General features: G+C 34.4%; 3 protein-coding genes and 1 long non-coding RNA gene across 6 annotated transcripts in view; 2 read left to right on the plus strand and 2 right to left on the minus strand.

Annotated features, from left to right (window-relative positions):
• U2A' (U2 small nuclear ribonucleoprotein A) overlaps positions 1-2,907 on the plus strand; it is a 36,464-nt gene extending 33,557 nt beyond the window's left edge. The window contains exon 8 of the mRNA XM_088977529.1: positions 2,509-2,907. Coding sequence (XP_088833655.1) covers positions 2,509-2,511 — 3 coding nt within the window. The 3' untranslated portion in view covers positions 2,512-2,907. The remainder of the gene's footprint in view (positions 1-2,508) is intronic.
• Positions 1-4,988, minus strand: part of LOC148862237 (equilibrative nucleotide transporter 1-like) — a 25,454-nt gene extending 20,466 nt beyond the window's left edge. Inside the window, exon 1 of one of the 3 annotated variants that reach the window (XR_016109787.1) lies at positions 4,359-4,988. Coding sequence is in view for 2 of the 3 variants with exons in the window: in XM_088977531.1 (XP_088833657.1) it covers positions 4,359-4,890 (532 nt within the window). In the remaining variant the exon portion in view is untranslated. The remainder of the gene's footprint in view (positions 1-4,358) is intronic. The other 2 variants (XM_088977531.1, XM_088977530.1) reach the window with 2 other exon arrangements.
• LOC148862238 (uncharacterized) lies at positions 4,983-10,117 on the plus strand. Its single transcript, XR_016109788.1, has 3 exons — positions 4,983-5,114; positions 8,280-8,510; positions 8,587-10,117. It is a non-coding gene; the product is annotated as an uncharacterized LOC148862238 (long non-coding RNA).
• A 1,454-nt stretch (positions 10,118-11,571) lies between these two features.
• ENT1 (equilibrative nucleotide transporter 1) lies at positions 11,572-17,051 on the minus strand. The gene is made up of 2 exons (XM_088978122.1): positions 16,386-17,051; positions 11,572-12,459 (listed from the first exon to the last, which is right to left on the minus strand). The coding sequence occupies exons 1-2, from the start codon at positions 16,936-16,938 to the stop codon at positions 11,750-11,752; spliced, it is 1,263 nt and encodes a 420-aa protein (XP_088834248.1). The 5' UTR covers positions 16,939-17,051; the 3' UTR covers positions 11,572-11,749.
• Positions 17,052-20,807: the final 3,756 nt, after the last annotated feature.

Raw genomic sequence — 20,807 nt, forward strand, 5'->3', positions numbered from 1 at the left:
TTTGTAGACTTAAGAACCTGAATCAACAAGGAAGAGCTTAAAATTATGTCCAATAAACATTCTTCTTCTTCTCTTTATTTTTCCATCCTTTCTTCCCTTTTCCTAGACAAAAAAAGGGGCTTAGCCCTATATTTTCTACATTTTCTTTTCTTCTATGTTTTAATATGAAGATGGTTGCTGGTTGCTTTGGAACCTAGGGAATTACCCTAGAATTCATTGCTTTTATGTAAAAAACATTCCATTGCCTAGGTGACAAGGTTCCCCCACCCCACCCCAACGCCTAGTTTTGCCTTGGAGCCTTGAAAATTTGGTGGGAGGATAAAAAAGGAGAAAAATTAGCACAGTTTACAAACAAAATAATGCAAGGAAATTGTAATTTAGATGAAAAAACTAATGATCTGTGACTTGGAATGGCAAATTGCATAAAGAAAGTAGCAAGGGACATTTTATGAAAATCTGAACGGGAAAGGAAGTTAAAAAGAAGGAACCCAAAGTTAAATTTAAGGAATATGATGAGTTCGATCACAAAATTGATTAAAAAATGAGTTTTACCATATATTAGGCTAAATTGGGAGAAAAAGGAATTTATAAACTAGCAAAAATGACAGAAAGGAAAGGTGGATATTTAAACTATGTTCAGTGTATTAAAGAGGAATATCAAATCATCTTGGTAAAATATGTGGAAAGCAAGGAAAGATGGAAAACTATTTTAAAAAATTGTCAAATGAACATGTAGAGGGCACTAATGGAGAGATTAGTAACACTGATAGTGAAAAAATAACATGTGCCTTCATGAAATTATAACTAAAAGTGAAAGAGGCACTAAATAAGATGGAGAAGAGAAATGTTTTAGGACTTGATGGTTTTCCAATAAAAGTGTGGGAAGGAATGGGAGAGGTTGGCTTGTTGTGGTTAATTTAGCTATTTAATAAGATGTCAAAAGAAAAGAGGAGAAAAAGTATGATGATTAGTGGAGAAAGAGTAGTATAGAGCCTATATTTAAGAACAAAGGTAATATATAAAGTTGTAATAAACTGTCATGGGATTAAACTCACGAGTCATGAGCCATATTGTGAAAATTTGCAAGGGCAAAGGGTACAACATGAAACAAGTATATTAAAGAACCAATTTGGGTTTACAGCTTTATGCTAGGGAAATCCATCACGGAAGCTATCTTTCTTTTAAGACAATTGCTAGAAAAATTTAGAGAGAAGAGAAGAGATCTTACGGTGTTCATCGATCTACAAAAAGCATATGATAAAGTTCTTAGAGAGAGAGAATATGGTGGATTTTGGGAAAGAAAGGTGCTCTCAATAGGTATATAGATGCAATTAAGAATATGTATGAGGGTGCAACAACCAATGTTCGAACACCTATGTGAGAGACATCAGATTTTCTAGTTGAGATGGGTCTTCATCAAAGCTCAATACTTGGCCCTTGTTTATTTGCAAAGGTCATATCTGAATTGACTAAACATATTCAAGAGAGGGGTCCTATGGTGCATGTTGTTTGATGATTTATTGATGAAACTAATGAATGATTAAATGCAAAAAGTTTTATGGACAAATACCTTAGAAACAATCAAACAATAAGTTTTAAGGCACCATTTGGTTTGTGGGAATAGGAGCTGGAAGTCCAATTCCACTGTTTGGTTGGGTGGAATCGAGATCTGATTCATATTCCTTGTGGAATGGCATTCCCCCACCTGAGGGAATGGTCATTCCCTCCCTCTCCCTTGGGAATGAGAATCCATTCCGGGCAATTTTGGTTCCTATTCTGATTCCAAGGAATTTCAATTCCAAATACGATTTTTACTGCAAATGAAATGGACCCTATAATGACTAAATTGAATATATGACAATGTATCAGGAAAAAAGATAATATGATATGTAAGTTGAGTAATAATTTTTTTGGTAAAAATTTTAATAATACTTGGGAGTATAAATCAGCGTACACTTGAATTGGAGACGAAGAGTAACTCGGTGTGACATTTTCCAGTATCTTGGTTTGATAATTCATAACAACAGAGAGATCGAGGAGGATGTTGCCCATAAAATTGGAGTATGATGGGCAAAATGGAGGGGTGCACCTGGAATCTTATTTGATAATTGAATAGCACTTAGATTAAAAGGAAAGTTCTATAAAACTGTTGGAAGACCAGCTATGCTGCATGGATCAGAATGTTGGGCAGTCAAGAAATATAATGTCCAAGAAATGAATGTGGGGTGAAATATGCATGCTGGCTATGAAACTTTAAACTTTAAACTTTAAACCTTGGCAGTGGGATTGCCCATTCTTTTTGAAATGGAAGCAATAGCTAGTACAGCTAATTCTATTATTTCATTGACAGATTTTGTGTTTTCTTTTTCCAATCTTCCACTGGAATCTCATGTCGTAACTGAATAAAATACGTTTACTTTTTTTATTGATTTTTCGGGAGTGAAGTTTCGAGATTGTCTACTAAGTTACTGAAAAGTTAATTCCCTTTGCACTTTCATATCCTATCAGTGACTCAGGATTTTGCTTAATGTTGAGATTACTGCATGAGTGATTCTGAGATCATCTGCCCATTACTGTGGATAAAGCTATGCTCCTCTTCAATGTATTGGTGGTAGACCAACTTTCATGGTGAAGATGTTATCTTACATGTAATCAATTAATGAGCTGGTGGTATTTCCACTAATTCACCAAAGGTAGGCAGTATACATCTTGCTTTGAAAAAATAGGATTCTGTATGGTGATGGTAGCAGTCCCATGATTTAAGAGTGATTGAGACTCGAGTCTCTGTTTGTATGCATGTCATTCTCTTGCAGCGAGACATAACTGATCTTCATATTATATTTTACTTCATAGAGCTTTATTGCATGATAGCAAATGCCCACATGCTTTTATGTGGCAATTTTAGAAGATGATGCTAGTAATAATGACAGTTGTTTTATGTTTCTATAAATAATTTTTATTTATTATATTTATTTTTGTTTAATATAATAAATATGTTATATTAACAATGTGTCCAAATGCTTTCTACAAAATTTCCGTATTTTTTCATTTTTTTTGTCTTTGCAAAATTTTTGTATTTCTAGGGTAAGGACATTTTACTCAAAAGGCTAAACTATTGATGCACCAATTAATAGGAAAATAATTTCATTTTTGAGTTTGTTTTAAATTTTGTATTTTCATTTCCATGACAATTTTTGTTTGTCATTTATTTTCTTTTAATATGGTTAATATAAAATATTAAAAATGTATTCAATTTTTCTACAGTTTATTTATTTATTTATATTGTTTGTTTTTTAAAAATTTTATTATTTAATTACAGCATGAATTGATCTATTTGACTCGGATGAATTGCTTACCTACTATCAGGATTAAATAATGATTTCATTATGGGGTTGGTTTTAAAAGATGCGAGTTTTATAGTCATAGGATTCTTTGAGAGAATGAGTTTTATATTGAATAATGGACGTGTTTCGCACTGCATATCAATCTTCTTTTGTTTACCGGGTGGTTCAGGTGGTACGTAAACTGGGTAGTCCTAGAATAAATGCAATTTCGAGCCCTTCTATCGGTTTCCACCACCATTTGGAGAAAAGTAATGGTTGATTTAAAAGTAATGCCGATAAAGTGAACTACAGCCCCTATGGGGGCACAATGCTACTGGTGTCTCGTTGACAACCACCTTAATAGCCAAACTCTGTAATACAAGACGGAGCTCAAAAGGCAAAAAAAAAAAAAAACAAGAAAAATCAAAACAAGGCACCAATTTGACACAACAGGGGACATGCAACAGGTGCTCTGAGCACATACCATTAGAGAAATTTTTTGGACTATGGGATCATTTTGAGCATGTACCTATATCTATATCTATATAAGAAAGACGAAAAAGGGTAGGTGAGGGGTCTGCTCCTCTCATTTTTCCCTCATGTAGATATCTATTTTTAATTAAATTATAAAAAATGTAATACAACAATTAAAAGATGTTTGTAATTCTTCCCCCATGTTAAGACTCAAATTCGCCAACCCAAATATGGCACCGACTTGGGTTGGGAGTTTGACAAATTTTTCGTGTCTGGCAGCATTGAACCTAAATCTAACAAAATTTCTATTTAAGCCCCGCTAATGTTATCATATATCATTAGGAATTAGGAATCACATAAGCTCATAATCTACCATATATTGCATGTAAAGAGCAAGCAAATCCTCTATATGGAAAGAAAAGCATCTGTAGGTTGATCCGTTAGACTAATGAAGACGTTTACAAAAAAAAAAAAAGACAAGAAAACCAGGAAATTAGCAGAAAAATACAATACCAGAAGCAGAAATTAGACTCGTAAAAAGCAGCAGTAGTAGTGTAATACCAGAAGCAGCCGTTCCAGCAACCACAGCTTGCATGTACCTCTCTTGGAGCTCCCCAGCAGACCCAATAACCCCACCCTGGACCAAGGCATCAGCCACTCCAGAAAGGCCAACCGCACCAACCGTAACATAGTATCCGTCATATAATCCCCTCCTTCCCTTAGTGTACAACACGTCCATGACTGGCACAATGACCAGCGACACAACAAACAGAGCAAGGCCGATGTTGATCCTGATGAAAGCATCGGATTCGTGGGCGTAAGCAACGATGACGAGGAGGCAGAAGAGGCAGATCAGCATGTACACGACGGCGAAGACGAGATCAACGCTAACATCCGGGTAGAGGTAGGTGAAGTAGTCGACGGCGGTTATGAAGGCGTTCCATGGGAGAAGGAGACCCATACCCGGGGTGAAGTAGGTGATGTAGGCTAAGTGGAAGGTGTCCTTTGGGACCTTGTCGTTGCCGCTGGTGTTAGTTGTCAGAAGGAGTGATGTTTTCGCTTCTGCGTCACCGATGGCAGCCGAGATACACATATTGTCCGATTCCTTCCCTTTCTCTTCTTCCGTTGGTTGATAATTGCTTTTGGGGGCTCTATCCTCCAGGGACGCTTGGCCCCCACAGCCCCACTTAAGAATTTCTTTAAAAGAGTGCTGATATATATGAAAAAGAGGAAATGGTCCGGACCGTCCGGTGGATGTAACCAATCATCAATAAGGTTGCCAGATTGGTTGACGGTATTATTAAGGCCACGTTTTCGGTAAGTTACTAAGCGGGCATAATTGGATAAGTTTTTTCAATCATTTTCTCGTAGGGGAAGTTAGTTATATATATGATTTTTATTATTATTTATATAAACTGTCATTTTTTAAGATATTTATGCAGTCTACGGGTTGATATAAATTGACCAATCCATAAAATTATATGGGTCATTAAATTCAACTTGAACCTCTTATTACTTTAGTTTAACCATTATTATTATTATTAATTTATTTTAGTATTTAATTTAAAATTTTCGTTATATAGTAAAAATAAGAATTAAATTTCTAATTATTTAAATATTTACTTAAAATAAAATTTTCCAACTAATATAATTATTATTTAATAGATTTGTTAATTCATATGTTGCGTTTAATAACAAACATTAATGATTTGGCTTAACAATTTTAATGATTGTTAATAAATATTGATTTTTATTTAAGGTTTAATTAATGTATTTGGTAATTATTATGGGGCATGCTTTGAATAAACATTAACGATAACTGATGATTGTTATTTCATTTTTTATTATTTACTTAATTAAGTACTTAATGATTGTTGTTATTGTTAATTTTTTTTATAAATAATATATTGTTATTATTATTTATTTAATCCAGTTATCTTCAATAAGTAATTATTTGATTTAATTTAAATTATTTTATTTATTAATTATTTATAATAGACATTTAGGGTAGGCTCTTTCATTGATTTAAGAGACTTATCATGTTTTATCTAGACAATGATCCCATACTAAGTAAGGGGCAACTATAGTATCATTTAATTTGAAATTTACTATTTAACAATAAAAAACCAATGTCCTATTGAGCAACCCACCCCAAAAAAGTATGAATAACTTTGAAATCATTAATCTTTATAAAATAGCAAAAATAGATGGATGTTTACAACAATATCACTAATACTGCTTAATATTTAGGGGACATATGAATGTATAAAAAATGTTTAAATGATATCCATTTAAAGAGGCAAAGAAGGAAAAAAACCACTCAAAGAACTACTAAGAAAAACAATCCCTGCCAAACAACATTTGCAAATGAATCCATCATCTGAAGTAAGAGATGAAAAATATATGACTACAATCAAATCATCATCATGTATGGCTATAGTCAACTGATAATATAATCAAGACTCCAAAGGCATCCAACAGAAATGCAGGAGAATAATAGGACCATCCTGAGTATGGAAGTCACCTCCAAGTTAGGTGGCAATGCTTCTTTTGGTCAATCATGGTTATGGATTTTAAGTCTAAGCTCTCCACGGTGCAAGTAGACTAGCTAGAACTTATCTTTAGGAAAAAAGGTAGGAAGCTTGTACATAACCTAATGGCATATTTGAATTATGGGAATTGGGAGATAGAAATAGGAAATGTAGATTGAAATTATAATTTTAGGCATGTTGATGTGTCAAATTCAAGTCAATTAGAATACTCATAGATTTTTAGTTCGTTCAATTAGTGGTAATTTGAATTTTTTTTGTTCAATGTCTTTATTGAGTAATATAAATTAATAATATAATAGTAATTATGGAATCAGTAATAATAATAAGTATAATTATTACTATCATTTACTAATATTATATTCTTATTATGTGTGTATTGATTTTGAAATAAGTAATATTAAATTATTATAATAATTATTATTACTATTATTTATTTTTATTATGAAGTAATTAATTTGTTATAAGTATGATTTTTAGTTAATCCCTAAAATAGTACTTGCTTTTATAATTCTTTTAGTTTAACAATAATGAATAATTGAAACTTTATAATTTAACTTTCACTAAATGAAATATTTATTGGAGAATAATGATAGTATTACTTATAATAATAATAATAATAATAATGATTATATCCCAATTAATATGATATAAATAAGTAACACTTATTATATATTTATAAAATAATTATATGAATTAATATAAATATAAAATTATTATACCCCAATTAATAATTAACGTTATTAAAATACTTATTAATTATCATTAACTTATTAACATTCTGAGAAGTAATAATTCTCATTGTTATAATTAAGGAATTAATTATCAGTAAGTAATTATAATCAATAATTAATTTTTATCAGAAATCATTATTATTAGTAATAATTATTTATAAATATTGATAATAATAATATAATTAATTATTTCATATAAATGTATGAATTATAATTTTTGATAATAATTCTACTATAAATAATTAACATTAAATGTTTATTTTTAATATAATTAATGTGAGTTAATATAAATATAAAATGATCATTCCCAAATTATTAATTACCATTATAAAAATAATTAATAATGAGAAAAATTATTAGTAATTATTTAATATCAATATTTAAGTATTAGCAGCAATTATTATAAAAAAATATTATCAGTGAGTTACTGTTAGTGGTAATTAAGAGGTGAGATTAATTAATTAGATGTCATTAATTATTATTAGTGCCCTTCTCTTTCAAAAAGTTGACTCATCATCATCGTAATCATCAATGACAACAACTTGATAAATACATAATTTGATAAAATAGGTAAATATCATCAATTTATTTTTTATCTTTTGAAAAACTAAATAAGTGAAAAATAATCTGGTTAGCATTGCAAATGAAAAATTATTTGGACTTTTGCAAAAAAAAAATTATTGAACATAAAAACTAATTATTCAAAAATAAGGTCATTAAATCAAAGAGTAATTAAAATTGTTCAGTAAATAATAATTTTAAGAAATTAAAATTAATAATTAATTATCAGTCTGAATTAAAATGGGTAATTTCAGCAAATAATTTTAAGTAATTAAAATTTTCTATTAACATTAATTAATAGCCTAGTTTCCTTTTTTTTAGGAAATGATTGAAAGTGGGAGCTTCTCACTTCCCACAACTCTACATGGTGGTGGGCTCCACTTTGCATGTCAATGGGCTCTTTTCTTGAACTACCACTAACTAGAATTTGACACATGTCTAGTGGGATCTGTTCTTGAATTACCACTATTCAGAATTTTACACGTGTTCATTTTGTTTAGATCTTTGGAATGACAAATGTATGAATGTAGATGGGCCACATGTTTGACTATAGGGGACTTTAGTTTGAAATCATTCATTTAGTATATATATAATAGATTTCACTTGATGTTGCGTGATCTGACTGCTCCCTATTGCAGGAGGAATCTGAGAAGCTCTACCCGCCCCACGCAAACGAGGAGGCAATGTCTTCGGAACCCGCTCCTACAGCCATTGCTTCTTTAGGCAGTGATGAAGCAACTTGGAGCATTCTGACTCCAAAATACAACCTTCTCAAGAGCCAAAGCGTAGCATATGCCAAGGAGGTTGCTAGTTGGGCCGAACTGCCGATCGCTCAACTCGAAGCATGAGCGGCTACCCACTACATGTTGGTAAGTTTCTAACTTTTCTTTTTCGATTTTGTACTTAGCTTCTCTTGTGCTAACTCTTCTTCTCTTCTCTTGGTAGGTGAACTCTACTATCCACACCCTGACTTACTAGTCTGAGGTGCATCTGAAGCAGGCTCTCGCAGCTGAGTCTTCTTCACACGAGGCTCACACCGAGTTAAACTTGGCCCGCAATGAAGTTAGCCAACTGAAGAAGGATACATGGGCTAAGAAGGAGTTGATCACGCTACTGATGTCTAAGAAGGAGGAGCACACGGAGAAAGCAGTGTTGAAGAGGAGAAGATGACGTTCGTCCCCCTCTACCAGTGAAGACAGAGAAACTGTGCAATGAATCTTGTCAGCCCATGCCTAGAAATATTCACCAAAGGAACCATTCAAAAGTATGGGAATTAGGGTGAAGCCATTCATCTGATCATGCTTCACTATTTCGTCCTCCTGTTGAGTTGATGTACTAGATGGAGTCATCAACCTCTGTTTCGTTCTCTTGTTTATAAACGTAACAAGAGGAGTTATCAATCTCTGGTTAAGTTGATGTACCAGATGGGGTCATCAATCACTGTTTCATTCTCTTGTTTATAAACATAACAAGAGGAGTCATCAATCTCTGGTTTATAGCCAGGAAACCGAAGTTGCAGAACATGAGGAGATGGTGTTGGCTTCTACGGAGACTAAAGCCTTGTTGATTGAGAAAACTATCTATCCACCACTCCCCAGAGAACCCAAGTGTGAAAAGAGCCTTCTTTGCAGGGTGGCGGTTTGGTTACCAAAAGGACGTCGGATTTAGCGGGACTTCCTTTGTAAGACCATTCCGGTTGAGGAAACAGAGGCAAGACCATTCCAGTTGAGGAAACAAGGGCAAGAGCATTCCAGTTGGTACAAGCAATTCCAGGGAATTCAGACCAGCTAGATTATGCTACCAAACTCACGTTCATTGAGCTTGTATCGCCCTTCTGGTTCGGCCTTGAAGCTGGATCGAAACCCAAGCTTTAACCTTGGCAGCAGGATTGCCCATTCTTTTTGAAATGGAAGCAATAGCTAGTACAGCTAATTCTATTATTTCATATACAGATTTTGTGTTTTCTTTTTCCAATCTTCCACTGGAATCTCATGTCGTAACTGAATAAAATACGTTTACTTTTTTTATTGATTTTTCAGGAGTGAAGTTTCGGGATTATCTACTAAGTTGCTGAAAAGTTAATTCCCTTTGCACTTTCATATCCTATCAGTGATTCAGGGTTTTGCTTAATGTTGAGATTACTGCATGAGTGATTCTGAGAATATCTGCCCATTACTGTGGATAAAGCTCTGTTCCTCTTCAATGTATTGGTGGTAGACCAACTTTCATGGTGAAGATGTAATCTTACATGTAATCAATTAATGAGCTGGTGGTATTTCCACTAATTCACCGAAGGTAGGCAGTATACGTCTTGCTTTGAAAAAATAGGATGCTGTATGGTGATGGTAGAAGTCCCATATTAAGATTTAAGAGAGATTGAGACTCGAGTCTCTGTTTGTATGCATGTTATTCTCTTGCAGCGAGACACATATAACTGATCTTCATATTATATTTTACTTCATAGAGCTTTCTTGCATGATAGCAAATGTCCACATGCTTTTATGTGGCAATTTTAGAAGAAGATGATGCTAGTAATAATGACAGTTGTTTTATGTTTCTATACGTATATAAATAAATTTTATTTGTCATATTTATTTTTGTTTAATATGATAAATATGTTATATTAACAATGTGTCCAAATGCTTTCTACAAAATTTTCATATTTTTTTGTCTTTGCAAAATTTTTGTATTTCAAGGGTTAGGACATTTTACTCAAAAGGCTAAACTACTGATGCACCAATTAATAGGAAAATAATTTCATTTTTGAGTTTGTTTTAATTGTCATTTATTTTCTTTTAATATGGTTAATATAAAATATTAAAAATATGTTCAATTTTTCTACAGTTTATTTATTTATTTATATTGTTTGTATTTTAAAAACTTTATTATTTAATTGCAGCATGAATTGATCTATTTGACTCGGATGAATTGCTTACCTACTATCAGGATTAAATAATGATTGGTTTTAAAAGATGCGAGTTTTATAGTCATAGGATTCTTTGAGAGAATGAGTTTTATATTGAATAATGGACGTTTTTCGCACTGCATATCAATCATTTTTTTGTTTACCGAGTGGTGGTTCAGGTGGTTCGTAAACTGGGTAGTCCTAGAATAAATGCGATTTCGAGCCCTGCTATCGGTTTCCACCACCATTTGGAGAAAGGTAATAGTTGCTGAGAAAGTAATGCCAAGAAAGTGAACTACAGCCCCTATGGGGGCACACACAATGCGAGTGGTGGCTCGTTGACAACAACCTTAATAGCCAAACTCTATTCTACTTAGCCAATTTTAAGCGTATCAACCAATACATATCATTTTGGGACCTTTCCAATACACTACTACAGTGGATGTATCGGGGTTTTAACCAGTTCAGGGGATGAAAGAGTCCTAAACCGATCTCTCTGAACTGGTTTCAGAAAAAAATTTAAAAAACACTAAAAAAATAGTATCGATTTGCATGATACACATACCGACATATCAAACGTATCAATATTTTGAACCTTGCCTACTGCTGATCCGACTTCCAACACCCTCAACACGTCCTAGCTTCGAATTGCCTCTATTAATCGGAAGTTAACTACGTGACCAGAAGAGGATATTGATTGCTTACCTAAAACAAAATCCATGCAATGGATATTGTTTCTGTAAGAAAAAAAATCATGCGAAGTCTCAACTTGTTAATGTCTCAATCCGCCCCCCTCCCCCCTTCTGTATATGAACAACCAATGCTTCAATCAATGCAACAGAGGCAACAGATTCGAGTCATCCAACTATTTAGATAGTCCTGTGTGGCCGCCACTAACAATCGGACAAGATTGTAATGCACTGCATGTTTTACCATCATCCGTGCCACTTGTACTCCATCATGGCATCATCTCCCTGATCTTACATTGCTATGTGGTGTAAAGTGCAAACCCAATCTATACATTATTTCTTATACAGCAACCACTCGTGTTTCATGAGTAGATTAACTTATTAAAATAGGTGGTGTCATGGATTTACAAATTAAAACTGGATCCAGGAATAGGAACCTCGCATATCATTGACAGTCCCCCATCCACCTTACACTGGGTTGGGGGTTTGAAAGACATTACAAATTGCTAAGCGATCAGATGACCCAAAACCAAGCTACCACCGAACCAATTGCTAAGCCAACAACCAAGAACAGTACAATCACAATACCTGCAGACTCAGCATGTTGTAGCTGGACAGTCTTGGGCGCTACAATCATCAAAACACTTGTAAAATAGCCATTCGTCAAGCCAAGAAGGCACGTTAGCAGTGTGACTGGAATCTCCGTTCGAAAAAACTTGGGACCATGCAAGCAGCCTAAGAAGAGTGGGTAAAATAGCAGCCTTGCAGAACAGGCGCCAATGGCAACCTTTGAATTCTCAAGGAGGTAAACTGCAGTCAAGGACTTGCCAATGAGATCAAACACATTGTAGCCACTGATGAGAAGGATTGGATACCAGTCTTTTAGGATCAGTGAGTGCACATCTTCTGTAATATATCCTGGAAATATTGACAATGTCACAATGTAGATAAGGACTATCCCAAACCCAAACCACTTGACTCTCCCTATAATGTCCCACAAGGTTGATCTCCAGGTAGACCCACTCCTGAAACCTTCCTCATTTTCCTCCTCAAGTGCAGCCTGTGTTTTTATATCTTTGTAATATTGAATAATTGGAAGCCTGTGTGCTACATTGTGGAAAACAATGCATATGACCATAACCACGATACCAACAACGAAGTAAAGGATTGCACTTTTTCTGAGACCATGGGGATCCTGTGGAAACGAACAATTTTGGTAAACACAAAATTGTAATCCTAGAAGATTTTGAAGAGAATTGCAGTCCATAGTAATTCTTTTCTGTCTGATTGAAGCCTGTAAGTACTTGAATACGTATTTCTTAGTTCTCAGGAGATAAATATATGCTGATCTTAGAACATTTTGTGTAAACAACAATTATCTCTTCGATCAAGAAAAAAAGTTGAATCAGCAAATTAACCTCAGTTCAGCTTCAAGGCATGCATAGGTGATACATAAAACTAACAAGTGGAGATTTCATAACACCAGAGTTGGGGCCTGTTCATTTCCTCTTAACTCTTATCTGTTAAGAAGAATCTTTTAATTTTAAGAGAAAATTGGTTTTGTTTCCTTTTATCTCTTATCTATTAAATTGCAATCATACAACTTTTTGTTTTCCAATGATACCCCCAAAAAGACAAACAAAAACTCCTATATATGGGGTCAAAATGGATATTTGATAGTTTTCAGAATTCAGAATAACATTCTCTGCATTCAGAGTTCAAAGTAAAGAAAAGTTCACAAATACCAATATACCTCTTAATGTAATTATTACACTTTCAGACGTCAGACTTCAGAGCAAACGAAGAGGCCCTTACTAGCATATAGCTGTCTAGTTTTCTTAAATATCATAATATTTCTCACAAATAATCCTCCCAAATAGGAAAAAATAAGAAAAACAAACTTTGATTTGCCGAGATTTTTTTATGGTTCTTAACATATTTAAAGCCATTTGAAATATTACTTAACAATTTAGTGCTTCTTAATAATCATTACATGTTTTCTAAGTATGCGATTGATTTCCTATGGTTTCTAATATTCTTATTTGATATTTATGTGATCATCTAATCATTTATTTTCTTTTCTTACATAAAATATACTCCTCTCATGCATATTTCCATACTCATTTTAGTTTGATGTTTTTCTTTTTATTTTTGAAGATAAATAAAGAAGAAAATTTATTATAAAACAACCAGCCGATAATACAGAAGGTGACAAGGTTATCACCCAAAAACCCAACATAACCAACCCACCCCAACTTCTAGACAAGCCCTTAAACAAAACAAAAAACATTAAACTCAAAAAACCTGCTGCAGACAGACCCAAATCAAAGCCAGAACCCCTACATATAGCTTATCTCCCCTCTTTCCAAAAACAAAACAATCAGGCACCCAAACCAAAACCCTTCCCAACAGCAGAAACTCACACCCTTCTTTCAAGACCTTCATCAGTAGTTTGATGTTTTTCTTTGAAAAATGGTAAATGATGACACATAGGTCTTATGCATCTAAAGGTCCTGGAACCTTGTTTCCCATCTCTACATTTTTAAATATTGCCTACAACAGAAGAGCACTCTTGGATCCAAAGCTACCAATGACTGCACTGATGAAAACTGACTTTGTGCAGGACAAAGCCTCTAAAGGAGCAAAATCATTGCTGAAGAGGATGCGGGTTCAAATTTTGACAATAAATAATGACAAATAATCAAGTAAGAGTTTGTTAAGTTGATCTCAAATCACTCTAAGATGGTTTCAACCATCACATCTCGAAGAAAAATGAATACCATAATCTGACAATTGTGCTTCTAGGAATTACTTCTAGAAAGAAAATACACCAAACTCAAGAAAGTTGATAGAATATCACTCAGCTACCATGCTATAAAAAGACCATAATAAGCAACTTAGATAAACTTGAACCAAGATTCTAGATTCATGAGCAAGTAACTTCCTTATTGATGATATAATTAACAGATCCACAGAGAAGCCATGCTCAGAAAGTTTCCAAATGCCACCATATAGGGCTTCGCCTTATTCATCTGGATCGTGATTTCAACAATGATCCATCTGATTCATTTTAGCAGTGTAAACTAGCTCGTGCCTCTTCACGGGCAGTCTGTTTTGTAACATCACCTTATTATCTTTGAATAAATTACCATTCAATTATCAAAAAAATATAAAATAATTGCCCAATATCCTTCACAAATCATCATTTAGGAATAGATGCAATTTCATACTTACTTCATCAGCTACCATGCTTTTCTAAGAATTCAGAAGGTGGGAAGGTAATGTTTCTCTTGAATATGGCATCTGTGCTCTTGCCTGGTTCCCCAAGGCTCTGTTTGGTTTGTGGGATGGGGATGAGAAAAAGGGAATATTCCAAAAATATTCCTTTTTCTCTCATTTGTTTTGAGGGAAATAGAGGGATGGGATGAGAAAAATGTGGGATGTCAGATCCCCAAATCGTGGAATCGGGGTCGCACCAAAACCGCGTGACCCCGGTGGAAAAACTCGAGAAACCACTGTTACCATTGAACTGATTGTTATTGGCCTTCTTCCTCACCAGATGCTGGCAAGGAACCAGTGCGAGGGGTAGTGGCGATCTCCCTCCATCTTCCTCTTCTCTCTTCTCCCTCACCTTCTTCTTCTTCCTATTCCTCCCATCTTCCTCCCTTTCTCTTCTCTCTTCTGCGAGGGGCAGCGGTGATCTGCGGAGTCAGGGATCTGCGAGGGGCAGCGGCGATCTTCACCAGATACTGTCTCTCCCTCCATCTTCCTCTTCTCTCTCCTCCCTCACCTTCTTCTTCTTCCTATTCTTCCCGTCTTCCTCCCTTTCTCTGATTGCCGCTGCAACTCTCAGCAGTGGCGATCTGCTTTCTTAGCACTCCTATCTCTCTCTCATTCCCTCATTTTCCCTCTCTCTCTCTCTCTCTCTCTCTCTGACCGCCGCTGCAGTCATGGAGCTCTGTTCTTCATCTTACATGAATCCGGCGAAGAACCAGCTCGTAACAGTGTTTTTCTTATTATTTTCCCATATATAAAACCAAATAATGGAAGTGCAAGTTTTTACACTTACCCATCCCATCTTTTCCCATCCCACCCACAAACCAAACGGAGCCCAATAGAAAGTCTACACATAAGAGAATAGGAGCCTAACAATTAAATAAGTCAACCATCATATGATCATTTTGAGCACCAATGTCACAAAACCTCAAAGGGGAATTAAAATGCCTTCCAGGAGCAGTTTACGAATCACAAAATCAATAGTAAAACCAAAAGAAGCCACCAATTTGACTCGGTATTCAAATCTCACACTAAATTTCCTAATGAATGAGCAAGGTTCAAAGTATCGATACACCTCTGTATCGGCAGAGGTGTATTGGTACTTTTGACTATAACAAGTGTATCGGGACCCAAAATATAAAATACAATACACCTGATATGGGTGTATCGTATCAAAATTTTGATCCTTGCGACTAAGAACAACAACCCAGCACATTAACAATACTCAAATTGAAAAAAGAAATAAAAATTAATCTAAATAGAAGTATTCTCTGTAATACAAGAAGGAGCTCAAAAGGCACAAAAAACACAAGAAAAATCAAAACAAAGGCACCAATTTGACACTACAGGAGACATGCGACAGGTGCTCTGAGCACATACCATTAGAGAAATTTTTTGGACTATCGGATCATTTTGAGCATGTACCTATATCTATATCTATATAAGAAAGACGAAAAAGGGCAGGTGAGGGGTCTGCTCCTCTCATTTTTCACGCATGTAGATATCTATTTTTAATTAAATTATAAAAAATGTAATACAACAATTAAAAGATGTTTGTAATTCTTCCCCCATGTTAAGACTCAAATTCGCCAACCCAAATATGGCACCAACTTGGGTTGGGAATTTGACAAATTTTTCGTGTCTGGCAGCATTGAACCCAAATCTAACAAAATTTCTATTTAAGCCCCGCTAATATTATCATACATCATTAGGAATTAGGAATCACAAAGTTCATAATCTACCATATATTGCATGTAAAGAGCAAGCAAATCCTCTATATAGAAAGAAAAGCATCTGTAGGTTGATCCGTTAGACTAATGAAGAAAGCAGCAGTAGTAGTGTAATACCAGAAGCAGAAATTAGACTCGTAGAAAGCAGCAGTAGTAGTGTAATACCAGAAGCAGCCGTTCCAGCAACCACAGCTTGCATGTACCTCTCTGGGAGCTCCCCGGCAGACCCAATAACCCCACCCTGGACCAAGGCATCAGCCACTCCAGAAAGGCCAACCGCACCAACCGTAACATAGTATCCGTCATATAATCCCCTCCTTCCCTTAGTGTACAACACGTCCATGACTGGCACAATGACCAGCGACACAACAAACAGAGCAAGGCCGATGTTGATCCTGATGAAAGCATCGGATTTGTGGGCGTAAGCAACGATGACGAGGAGGCAGAAGAGGCAGATCAGCATGTACACGACGGCGAAGACGCGGTCAACGCTAACATCCGGGTAGAGGTAGGTGAAGTAGTCGACGGCGGTTATGAAGGCGTTCCATGGGAGAAGGAAACCCGTACCCAGGGTGAAGTAGATGATGTAGGCTAAGTGGAAGGTGTCCTTTGGGACCTTGTCGTTGCCGCTGGTGTTAGTTGTCGGAAGCAGTGATTTTTCCGCTTCTGCGTCTCCGATGGCAGCCGAGATACCCATATTGTCCGATTCCTCCCCTCTCTCTTCTTCCGTTGGTTAATAATTGCTTTTAGGGGCTCCGGCCTCCAAGGACGCTAGGGTTCAGGCTGCCACAGCCCCACTTAATAATTTCTTGAAAAGAGAGCTGATATATATATATATATGAAAAAGAGGAAATGGTCCGGACCGTCCGGCAGATGTAACCAATCATCAATAAGGTTGCCAGATCGGTTGAGGGTATTATTAACGCCACGTTTTCGGTAACTTACTTACCGGGTATAATTGGATAAGTTTTGTCAATCATTTTCTTTTATTTAAAATTAGTGAATGACCCCTAAGTATAGAGAAGTTAATTATATATATGATTTTTATCATTATTTTTATTATTATTTATAAACTGTCATTTTTTAAGACATTCATAAAATTATATGTTATTAAATTCAACTTGAATCGCTTATTATTTTAATTTAATCATTATTATTATTATTATTATTTTATTTTAATATTTATTTTAAAATTTTTGTTATATAATAATAATAATAACTAAATTTTTAATTATTTAAAATATTTTTTTTCAATTAAGTATAATTATTATATAATAGATTTGTTAATTCATATTTTGCATTTAAGAACAAACATTAATGATGACCGTTAATAAATACTGATTCTTATTTAATATTTAATTAATGTATTTGAAGACACAGATAATAGAAGAAGCATTAAACAACTATTGAAACACTAATAAAAATTATAGCATGATAATACACTAATCGATTGGAAGGTAGCTGAGCCGGGACCTTCAATGCAGCAGCAATGCTGAAGTTACGAGTTATTTGAGTAGCAGAGTTGTTCCAGAATTCTCTGAATAGAAGATATGAGAGTTTGTCAGAGACCTTGAGAGTTTTGTGAGTTCCAGGCTTCTCTAAATTCGCAGATTCACAAAGGAGATTCCTTGAGAATTTGATAGACACGTTGAATGAGCAGAAAGTTTATGTTTCTGTTGGATTGAATCTTTAAGTTGCCTGATGTTGAACTCGTAGGATGGGTGATGGGTGTGCTTTAGAAGATTCCTTGAGTTTTGTGAGCTCCAACCAAAACCCGTTGCCTGATGTTGAACTTGTAGGATGGGTGATGGGTGTGCTTTAGAAGAAGCACCTGAAGGGGTCTCCGATTGAGAAGATGGCTGAACGGGATGTGGTGTCAGCAGAAAACACTGATGGAGATGGTGTCGACGAAGGTGATGATGATACCGAAGAGCCAGTCCATACGCTCCTAGAACCTTTCTCCAAATATCAACTCATCGATCTCCTCCGGGAAGTTGCTAGTAAGCATTCTGCGCATTCACAAGGTCTCTGATGTAGACCAATGTAATGGGATTCGGGAGAAGAGCGACGGAGAAGAAAAGGGGATGTCTCGCCAGCGTCATGGTGATGATCTAAGTGTGCATGCTTTAGAAGAAAAGGGGAGTGGCGATTCATGAGAAGAGCATTGGTTGTAGTGGTTCCAAAGAGAACAAGAGGGGTGCCGACCTCTGCAGTTCCGGAGAAGAGCGGCGATTCTGGAGAAGAGCACTTGAGAAGAGCGACGGTTCTAAGAGATCTACAGTTCTGTCCTTGTCGGCGTCATGGTGATGATTTGAGTGTGCATGCTTTGAGAAGAAAAGAGGAGCGCCGATTATTGAGAAGAGCGGCGGTTGCAACGGTTTCGAAGAGAACGAGAGGGACGCCAACCTCTGCAGTTCTAGGGAAGAGCGGCGGTTATGAGAGATCTATAGTTTTGGTGTAACTGGAGGAGTCTTACTGTTGTTCGATGTACAGCTCTGGTGGGTGATTAGCCCAATTCAGAATTCTTTACCCCCACCGTACCACACAGGGGAAGAATCCTGACCATGGATTGATGCAAAATCCACGGGCAGAGTGCGCTTTATAGGTGGGCTATTAGTAGACTCTGGGGACTGTAATTTCAGAATTCTGCATTTCTCCCTTTCGGGGTGTGTGTATATAGACACTAGTGACGATCGCAATGCAATTTCAATTTTGATGATAAAAAAGTATCAAAATTATATATTAATTGTTAGCCACATCGTAAATTTACGTAAATAATAAATTCAATATTTTTTTATATTTTTTATATTTTTAATAATTTTCAGAATTATACTTAAATTAACGTGCATATTCATAATTATTGTGCATTTCCATTATTTACATTTTGTTGCCTTTTTCATGTTTTTTAATTTTCAGAAATATTATGCATTTTTAGTATTTTTAACATTTTCAGTAATTTTATAATATTTTTCAGAATTATCTAATTTTCAGTAAATTTAAATATTTTTTTAATTTTGAATTAATTATTAGTTGATTTTAAAGTAATTACGAAAAATATGAAATAATATTTTTTTGATATTTATTTCAATATTATTTTTTTCATTTTCAATAAGTTTCAGTAAACAAAATAGGCCACAAAAAACATAAAATACGATGTGAAAAAAAATTAAATGAAATTACTAAAAGTTATAATTTTTAGTGATTAAAACTTAGAAATATTAAAATACAAAAATAATATTAATAACTAACTACTAAGAATATTAAAATAAATAACTAAAATTAAAGAATATTATGATATTTAACTTATGGAAAATCAATAATAATAATTATATTGTTATATTATTATTATTATTATTATTATTATTATTATTATTATTATTATTATTATTATTAGACTTGTACATGCACGGGTCCAACTGACTTGTATTTAGGGGTGTCAACGATATTCAAAAATCCGATTTCGAATTCGATATTCGATATAATCGAATTGAATTTGGATATGACCTTATTCGATTCGATAAATATCCAAATTTGATCGATTATTTAATTCTTATATGTAATATATAAAATATTTTATATAAATTATATAATAATAAAGTTATATAAATAATTTATATATTTATATACTTTATATCAATAAAATATTTATTTTATATATTTATAAATTATCTAAAATAATTAATTAATCGAATTTCAATCGAATCGAATATTCGAATATTTAATCGGATTCAAATTCGAATATTAATTTTCAATATCTATCGGATATCGAATCGAATTCGAATATCGGATATTTTAATTAGATTCGAATTTAAATATTGCCTGATCCGATTCAAATTTGATCCGTTTATACCCTTACTTGTATTGTACATGAAAAAGATTAGTTGGACCCGTATCTTCGCATTCGGTTTTTTAATCGGGTAGTCGTTATTAGTTTCTAGGTCATTTTTTGGTGTTTTTTACTCTCTTTTTTTTTGGGTTAAACCTTCATACTTTTGAATAATTTATGCATCTTTTCACAATAAATAAAAGGTTTGACCTCCTACCTCATGTTTAGAAACATTTGAAAGAGCTAAAACGTGAGTCGATACAGCTGTACAGGTGAAATGTCTGAAATGCTTTTATCCTTGAGGTACAGTTGAAACGTTTGCAACGACTGAAACCTCACTCAGTATAGTTGAAACGCTTGCAACGTGGAGGAGCTGAAATTATGGGTGATCATTTCTGCCTGACCCGCACAAGCCTCGTCCAGAAATTTTGAGTTTGGGCTTAGGTTTTGTATTTAATCCTAGTCCGAGCCTAAACTCGTATCAAGTTCATAAACTTTAGGGTCCGGCTTATGCTTTATATTTTAAGACTAGCTCAGGTCTGTGTATATTTAAACGTTCATATTTTATGTATAATGTATATATATATATAGATACAAATGTTATTTTATATTACATTATAAATTTTATATATAAATATCATAATATGACATGTATAATTTATATTATATTATATAATGTATAAAATAAGTTTATGTGCATGTTATATGTCACCCGGAATCAGGTCTGGCTTGGCTTAAGT

Source organism: Nelumbo lutea, chromosome 3 (genome assembly GCF_056320005.1).
Source record: "Nelumbo lutea isolate HS-2025 chromosome 3, American lotus-T2T, whole genome shotgun sequence".
Lineage (NCBI taxonomy): Eukaryota > Viridiplantae > Streptophyta > Magnoliopsida > Proteales > Nelumbonaceae > Nelumbo > Nelumbo lutea.